Genomic DNA, 9267 nt, shown 5'->3' on the forward strand with positions numbered 1-9267 from the left:
TTCTATGTTAACAAGAATTCATTTTTAAGAGGATGAAGTGGCTGAGTACGTATCTTAGCTGGTAGAGTTTATCTTGCACACGTGAGGCTCTGTGTCCAATTCCCAACTCCATATAAAGTGGGTGTTGTATTATGTTCCTGTAATTCCAGTGCCTGGGAGATGGAGGCAGGAGGATCAGAAGTTCAGAGTCATTCTTGGTTACTAGCCTGGGCTACATGAGACTCTGACTCTATCAGTGAATAATGGAATGAATCAGTAAGTGCCAGGGAGAATGCTGGCAAAGGCACCTGTTGCTACGTCTGATGACCTGAGTTCTATCTCCAGGATGGTAGATGAAAAGAACTACCTCAAATTATCCTCTGACCCCTCACAAGGACTTGGCAAGAGCTTGCATTTCAAAGTGATTACATAAATAGACAAACAAATACAGGGGAAATAGGACTAATCGATTTATCTCTCTCTTAGAAAGGGATATTCTATTTATGAACTGCATGACCTTTGGTAGGCTCGTTAATATCTCTGTTCATCAGCTTCTCATGGGTAAGATGAGAATATTTGAGTCTACGTCACTGACATGGTTCTGAGGTTTAAATACAATGAAAGGGCTCAACACAGACCTCCCTCTGAACGCAGTAGATGAGGCATATTGTACTTTCAGCATGTGGAGAAGAGGTTCTAACTCCTTCATGTTTAGGACCAACAGTCAGAGATTAAGATGCAAGGATGGGAGAGAGGGCATGAGAGGGGATGGAGGAAAAGGGTGGTCAGAGAAGAGCTGGGAAATGGGATGTGGAGATGGAAGGAGGAAGATGAAAGAGGAAGTGTCTGAAGGACCAGAAAACTTGATAGAACAATGGGCTTGTTTGGGCAAGTGGGACTTTTCCAATCTCCTCTCCTTGTGTTCCTTTCAGGAGAGACCACTGGGACAAGACGAGATTGATGGTAACTCCTTGCCCAGATGCCCTTCCATCTTAGACATCCATTGCTGTCCCCTCCTCCTTTTTTGTATAAACTATTTCATGTGACATTTCCTTTCCCCCCTCTCCCTGCTAAGTGCAATTTGCACAGCTCATTCGGAGTCATTTTAGGCTCTGTTTCCCAAGTGTTGATAGTGCGTCTTCTCATTTGCATAGGTCTGAGAAACTCAGAAATGATGCAAGTTTTAGAGTTTGGCTGCTTTTGAGATCCCTTGTAACTTCATTCAAGAGTCTGAGGATGCTCTCGGGCATCATCTTCTCACCAGTACATTTTTAGATTTCTGCTTTAATTTCTTTATACTAAATCATTTAGTTCATTACACATGTTCTTCGTAGAATCTTTAGTTGTGTCTTATTGATAGTTTCAAGGGATAGCAGTCTTCACCACTGACTGTTTCAGGTTACTCTACAGTTCTTCTTTCTTAATTTTTAGAGCTCCGGGAAGCATTTCTTGAATTTGACAAGGATCGAGATGGATTCATCTCTTACAAGGATCTGGGCAATCTCATGAGGACAATGGGTTACATGCCTACGGAGATGGAATTGACTGAGTTGGGCCAGCAAATCCGGATGAACCGTGAGGACAGGGGTTGGGGACATGCTGGAGTTAGGACAGGGTGGGAGTGAGAAAGGTGTTCAGGTTGAGAGTAGCACTTAAAAAAAAAAGAGCTGTCTGCCAGAAGGCAGCTCGGACTGTACTGCATTAGAAGTACTAAAGACGGATATAGATACTAGTTGCACCTTTTATTATTAAAAATGTTAAAGATTAAAAAAATCATGTGTATGAATTTTTACCTGTGTGTATGTCTGTGCACCAAGTATGTGCCTGGCACCTGCAGAATCCAGAAGAGGGTATTAGATTCCCTGGAACTGGGGTTACACACAGTTATGAGCTGCCCTGTGGGTTCTGAAAACTTAACCCAGGTCCTCTTTAGGATAATAGGTCCTCTGTGGGATAACAGCTGAGCCTGTCCAGTGTCCCACTTTCAATTTTTAAATTGCATTTACATGTTTTGTGTGTTGATGGAGGGGGGTGCATGTGAATGTCACAGAGGACAATTTGCAGGGGTCAGCTCTCTCCCTTCACCATGTGGGTCCTGGGATCAAACTCAGTGTCATCCAGCTGGGCAGCAAATACTTCTTATCTGCTAAGCCATCTCCCTGGTCTATGGGTTTCACTTTCATTATTTACTCATTGTGGTCATTTTGAACAGTGGAGTATTTCTGGAATATTCCTGGTTTTCAGTTTCCAGATCTGTCAAGTAAAGATATGATCATGCCTTATTTGTTCATAGTGTTATCAAAAGGATGCCACTGTGGGAAAGGTCATATTCCCCAATGAGCCCTTATTGGATGTAGAGTAGCTTGATGTTGAACTTGATGGTTGAACACACATCTGGTATTGTATCCCATGTCACTTAGTAGCATTGTTCAGGAATGCATCATTAAATGGAAACAAAAGTTGATTCTGTGATTGAATCCAAAATTAGGTTGACTCCTGGGCATGGATCTAAAATAGCAAGATTGAATTCCATGCCATAATATTAGTTAGGACCCTATCTGCTGTTTCCACATCTGCAAGTTCAAGCAAGTGCCAACATAAAACATTTAGAAAGGAACTGTATCTGCACTAAACACACATTGACTTCTGTCTCTCCCTGTTTCCCAAACAATTCAGCATAGCTGTTATTCACAGAACACCTCAGTGTAGCAGGTAATGGATAATCTAGAGGTGATGAGAGCATATGAGAGACTGCATTGCAGTATACACATATTATGACACTTAAGATAGGGACTTGAGCATCAACATGCTTTGATACACCATGGATGTCCTAGTACTGGTTTTCAGGGATACAAAGGGGTGACTGTCATCTTACCTGAAAGAGTCCTCATTTCTTCTATTGATCTATAGGTGGAGTTTGAATAAGCCTTAAACCAGTAAGAAATTTGCTGAGTGGGTCTAGACAGACGACTCTGTGGTTAAGAGTGTTTACTGCTCTTGCAGAAGCCCTGAGTTCAGATCCCACCACCCATGTTGGGCAGCTCATAGCCATCTGTAACTCCAGTTGCAGGAGAATCTGATGCCTGCTTCTGGCCTCTGTGGGCACTGCACTCATGTGTGCACATACACATACACAGTTTAAAATTAATTTGAGATTTGCTGAAGATCACCCATTTATATCTGTCTCCTTTGTCTTATAAGTTCGTTCACATTAGAGCAACCTGAGTATTTGACTAGGCTGAGAAGAGGAAGAGACTCAAAATTCTTAGCTTGCAGGAAGATGGGAGCTATTTCTATTTCTGACTTGAATGGGAAAGTGTGGGCATAGAAACTCAGAGCCTGTGGTATCCTTGCCAACCGTGTTCCTTCTTCCTCAGTTGGTGGCCGTGTAGACTTTGAAGACTTTGTGGAGCTGATGACCCCCAAACTGCTTGCAGAGACAGCAGGGATGATTGGTGTCCAGGAGATGCGAGATGCCTTCAAGGAGGTGAGTTAATAATTCCATAATACTGAGAGAGAGGAGAGAGAGACCTCAGGGAGCTAGTTTTATTAGTTCACACCATGGGTATTGCCCCACCAAAATCAACTAGTTGGGATTAAATTCAGAGGGAAGGAGAATCATATTCCAAACACGTGGCAATAGGTATTCATCTTACTTGATCCTGGCATAAACTATTAGGAGTAAGCATACATTCATTACCACTGTACTGAGGATCATGGATTGCAAATGGTATCTAGTACCCCATGTTCCCTAAATGCTGGGACCTATAATCTTGGTTCCTGCAACAGGAAGGAAGAACCTAAGAATTTGATATTTCCGGAAGCTCAGAGTTGTTCTAGGAAAAGAAGCTTCCAGTACAGAGACTGTAGGATAGGAAGATGTTTGCTGGACATAACAAGAATGGACAAGGTCTCCAGGATCTGGGGGTGTGGCTCAGTGGCCTAGTACTTGCCTATAATCCCCCAGTGAGGGGCTGGGGATATGACTCAGTGGTAGAGCCACTGCCTAGAATCATCCAATGAGGGGCTAAGGGTTTGGTTCAGTGGTAGAGCCTAGAATGCCCCAGTGAGGGGCATGGTTTTGAAGTAGAATACCGCTTTAGTGTATTCAAGGCCTTGGTTCCTCTTTGACTTTCATGTCACATGTATTCTGTTATCCCCTTCTCTCTTCCTTCCTCTCTTAAATTCTCTTCTTCTCCTCTCATTGTCTGCTTGCTGGTTTCATGAACTCCCCATGCATACACATATATACTCAAATTTTAATATATGTTCCATGTATAAGATTTTTTTGTCTTTCTGCATTTGGCTTATTTTGCTTAACACAATGGTTTCCAGTACCATCCACCTTCTTACAAATGTCATAATTAAAATTATTGTTATTGCTGAATAAAATTGTCAAAGAACAAATAAAAATATTCTATTAAATATATTAATTATGATATTCTATTAAATAAAATAATATAATAATCATACTAATTTGTAAAAATATAGTGATATATGATAATAATAAAATGCATGGGGTCAGCAAGATAGTTCAGTGGATAAAGGCACTTACTGCCAAACCTGATGAACTGAATTCAGGTCCCCAGGATTCACATAATGGAAGGGGAGAACCAACTCCTGAAAGTTAGCCTCTGACCTTCACAGGTGTTGCTGGATTTGTTTGCTCCACCAGGCTCCACCGCCCTTCTCAGCCCCAAATAAACACACAAAGACTTATATTAATTATAAACTCTTGGCCAGTGGCTAGGACTTCTTATTGGCTAGCTCTGTCTTAATTATTAACCCATTTCTATTAATCTGTGTATTTCCACGTGATCTTGGCTTACCAGAGAGTGCCCAGACCTGTTGCTCCTTTGGCAGCTACATGGCATCTCTCTCTGCCTTTCCCAGAATTTTCCTTATCTCCTAGTCTTGCCTATCCTCGTGCCTCTTTTGACTATTGCCCAAACAGTGTTTTATTCATCAACCAGTAGGAGAAACATATATACAGAAGGACATCCCCCATCACACAGGTTTATCGTGGCATGTGTATGCCCACCATGTACACACACGCATAAACAAACAAACAAATGTAATAATTTGTTTAGAGATGAGGAAAACAAAACAAAAGCCAAACCAAACCAAGCCAAAACTAAAAAGACCACGGAAACATAGAAAAGCTAGGGAGAACAAGGAAGCCTCTGGCCATGATGGATATATCTGCCACAATAGTTGTGATGATGATTCCATGAATTATGCATATGTCTAAACTTTCCAGCTGTGTGCCTTATACCTCCATAGCTCTTTGTATATCAGTTACGTAGCAGTGAAGATGTTAAAATGATGTAGATTAAAAATTTAAAAGAAGCCCTACAAATAAAAAATGGGAAAAAATAAAGGTAAAATGGGGTTAAAAAAAAAAAAAGGAAGCCCTATCCTCGAGGAACCAACGCTCTGTTGGATGACGTGTCCTCAGTACTTAGTTTGGTTCTTAACCTCCAGTGAATGTTCTGGAACCCTGACCTTCCCTGAGGCTGTAATCCCCACTGAAGCTAATGTAGCCTCATTGCTTCTGTTTAGTTTGATGCCAATGGAGATGGAGAGATCACACTGGCAGAGCTTCAGCAGGCCATGCAGAGGCTGCTGGGAGAGAAGCTCACTCCCCGGGAGATTTCTGAGGTGGTACAGGAGGCTGACATCAATGGAGATGGCACTGTTGACTTTGAAGGTAATACACTGGGCAGAAATCCGGGACTCTATGTCCGTTCCTTCTTCGTGTGGTTTTCCAAGCCACCGTTCCTGGTATTTCTCCAAATTTGCATTGGAGGGTGTGTCCCGGTTTCATTTCTGTCCCGGTTTCATTTCTGTTGCCACGATAAAGCAGGTCGCTCGCTGGTCTTTGCTCAAAAAGCTCTCTCATGCAGAAACCACCTGCCCAGGGATATGCAGAAACCGTTGCCCACAGTGGACTGGAGCCTGGTCCATGAGTTAGGCACCAAACAGTGCCCCACAGTTATGCCCACAGGCAAATCGAATTGGGGCAGTTTCTTCAGTTGAGATTGCCTCTTCCCAGACAACTCTAGAGCGTGTCAGGTTGATAATAACTATAAAATAGTACACTAGTATGTGTGCAGTATATACATGTATGTGAGATCATATCTGAAGGAGGCCCAAGTTGGCTACTTCAAGTTTGAATTGTGATATTCTCAGCACGTACTCAGCACCTACCTATTGCCTTCAGGCATGGGGCCAAAATGTGCAGTCTGTCCTCCAAGTCCATATCTCTTTAGCCCACCCAGCCCTGTCTTCTGCAGCAGTGCCGTGGATTGCTATACCCTGGGGAAACGTGCTTCCCATTGCGCATCCTTCAACGTCTCTTCCTTGGTAACTTATGCCCTGCCCACTTGTTGCGCTTCTAAGGCTTCTGCATCCCCCAAGGACACATGTCGAACACCGTTTTCCAAGCATCTCCCCTCTCCCTTGCCTGAGCACATTAAACCTGACTTGAGCCTTACGGGCGTCTTTGTTCTTTTCCATGGAACTTACCTTGTGTTTGCTACCATGCTGCAGGACAGCTGAGTATCTCCTGCCCACCCTCCCCTTTTGCTGGTGTTTGTGTGTGAGGCCAGTGTACAATACGTGTGCGTGTACACACTCACAGAGATCAGAGGGGGGCATTGGGTGTCCAGCTCTATCAGTCTCCACTTAATTCCCTCTAGACACAGGCTCTCTCTGAGCCTGGAGCTAGGCTGGTAACATGCAAGCCCCAGCAGTCCTCGCCTTTCCACCTCCCACGGTGCTATGGTTACAGGTGCACACTGCACTTTTTAATGTGAGTACCAGGGAGTCAAACTGAGCTCCTCATGCATTTGCAGCAAGCACTGCAACCCATTGATCCAGCTCCCTAGCCATCGAGGGGAGCTTTTATTTAAAATTTCACTTTACATTCCAACCGATAGTAAAATTTCCCTCCTCTCCCTCCTCATCTACCTCCCCCGCAGCCCACCCCTATCCACTCCTCCCAGCAGGTAAGGACACCCATGGGGAGTTGACAAAATCTGGCACACTAAGTCGAGGCAGGCAGGACCAAGCCCCTCTCCCTTGTGTTAAGTCTGAGCTTGGTATCCCCTCATAGGGAATGGGCTCTAACAAACTAGCTCATGCACTAGGGATGGATCCTGGTCCTACTGCCAGGGGCCCCTCAGATAGCCCAAGCTTCTCCCACATATGGAGGGCCTGGTTCAGATCCATGGAGGCTCCACAGCTCTCAGTGCAAGAGATTCATGAGTTTCCACGAGCTTGGTTCAGCTGTCTCTGTAGATTTCTCCATCATGACCTTGATCTCCCATGTTCCTGTATTCCCTGCTCTGAGAGGAGACTTCCAAAGCCATGTCTGCTCTACAAGTCCTCCAGTGGGAACTTAATGAATTTGTAGGGTACGCGCTGGATCTTACTAGTTACAGGTGTGTCCTGTGCGTCAGTGAAAATGCGGAAGGGGTGGAGGTGAGGCTGTCAGACAGATCTTTTGGCCAACTACAAGCAAGGGATGGATAAAATGACCTCAAGATATGGTGGAGTCTGACATTATGTCTAGACACAGTGATGGTCAATCTGTTCGTTCGGGACATTCCACTCACTGTCCACTTGATCTCGAACAGGCCAGGGTCCCTTACTAGCCTCTATTTCTTTTCTGTAACAAGGCACCAGGAGGGTTGAAAGATAGAACAAAGGCTAGAGATATAGCTCAGTGGCTAAAAGCATTTGCGTGGGATACCTAGCACCCATGTGAAAAAAAAATATCCAGGCCCAGCCCTGTGCCTGTAACTGGTGGGGGATAGTAGTGGAGATCAGAGGCTCACCGCAATTCCCTGGCCTTCAGCTTAATAAAGGCTTGATGAGATGAGTCTGGGGTGATGGCTCAGTGATTAAGAGTGTTAGCTGCTCTTCCAGAGGACCCAGAACCCACGGCAGTTCACAACTCCACTTCCAGAGAGGTATCTGTTCTCACTGGGCATGTGTATATGTGGGGCACAAGCGTACACGTAGGCAAAACACCAATACACATTAAAACAACAACAGCAATTAGTGAGCCCCAGGATAGGCGAGAGACCGGTTTCAAGGGAATGAGACATGGAGCATTGGAGGTGGACACTGGGCATCCTCCTCTGGCCTCCACTTGTACATCCATGCGTATGCCACACACAAGGAAAAGAAAAGATGGCATGAGTTTCATCTATGAAATGTATTTCAAGGAAAGATGAAATAAATGAAACTAATGACTTCTACTTATAAGCACTTTCAGCGTGTTTTATGAACAATGTGTCATAGAGAGTTCAAGTGATCTCCTAAAGATTGATGTCACTGCCTGCAACGCAGGAACAGCTCCCCAGAGTAACCCCAGTTGCTTTTACTGAAAGGAGCTTCACAGGAAATTTTCTCTTTCAGAGTTTGTGAAGATGATGTCTCGTTGAAGAGGTAATAAGCTCCAGACACATGCTGCTTTGTCAACATGGGTCGCATGCTTGTAGAGGAGTGGATTCCCAGGAGCCCTTGAAGGGTGGAGGGAGGGAGTGGACTTGCCATGGTATGGACTTGGTTGGAGCTGCAAACAGTTGCTGTGCTTCTTGGGAGCAGAGACACACATAGGAAGACTGTGTACATAAATATGAATTGCACTAGTATTAAGCTGTCACTCAAACATTCCAGGGGCTGTGACATCTTTCCCCATTTCTCTGTTTCCCAGCAGATTCTCCTTCCATTTCTCCCTTGGAAAAAAGATGGTGCAGAGAACTTTTTCACAGCTTGAAGGAAGAAAAAGATCTTTCAAAAAAGTTCCACATCCAGACTACTTTCCCCCTGGCTCCTCCAACAACAACCCCGTTTCCTTCTCTGGGCAAGAGAGCGAGTCACAGGGTTATAAAGGGGATCCTGATAAGTCTCGACTTGAAAATGCCTCATGAAGGAGGCATTCAAGGTTGAGTTTTCCCAGTTTCCCAGGAGCACAGTCCGTTGTTCCCCTATAAGGACCCATGTCCCTGCCCTGGTGTGAGATAACCCAGAGGAACTGAGCTAAACCACTAATCTGGATTATCAAGGTTTAGAGCAAGATGATCCCTGGGGGGAATTAATCCCCTGCAAAATATATTGAGGGGTTGAGGAGGGTAGGAAGAAAACAGGATCCCGTAAATCCCTAGCTCAGCCAGGTGACTGAAACGCAATTCCCAGAAGCTCTCTTCCCCTGTGCTGATCTGCCCTGGCTGCTTCAGGGCTGCTTTGTTGGTTTGTGGACTGCATCCCTCACATACT

At 44.5% G+C, this 9267-nt stretch overlaps 1 protein-coding gene across 4 annotated transcripts in view; it reads left to right on the plus strand.

Moving 5' to 3' along the window:
• The window catches only part of LOC101830126 (calcium-binding protein 5), a 62561-nt gene extending 53712 nt beyond the window's left edge, over positions 1-8849 (plus strand). Inside the window, exons 2-7 of one of the 4 annotated variants that reach the window (XM_040734471.1) lie at positions 912-942; positions 1411-1554; positions 3357-3466; positions 5542-5689; positions 8407-8436; positions 8705-8840. In XM_040734471.1, the coding sequence (XP_040590405.1) occupies positions 912-942; positions 1411-1554; positions 3357-3466; positions 5542-5689; positions 8407-8432 (459 nt within the window). In that variant the 3' untranslated portion in view covers positions 8433-8436; positions 8705-8840. Of the gene's footprint in view, positions 1-911; positions 943-1410; positions 1555-3356; positions 3467-5541; positions 5690-8406; positions 8437-8704 lie in introns of those variants that run through there. The other 3 variants (XM_040734470.1, XR_005872634.1, XR_005872635.1) reach the window with 3 other exon arrangements.
• Positions 8850-9267: the final 418 nt, after the last annotated feature.

This window comes from Mesocricetus auratus, unplaced genomic scaffold, assembly GCF_017639785.1.
Source record: "Mesocricetus auratus isolate SY011 unplaced genomic scaffold, BCM_Maur_2.0 Super-Scaffold_100038, whole genome shotgun sequence".
Taxonomy (NCBI): domain Eukaryota; kingdom Metazoa; phylum Chordata; class Mammalia; order Rodentia; family Cricetidae; genus Mesocricetus; species Mesocricetus auratus.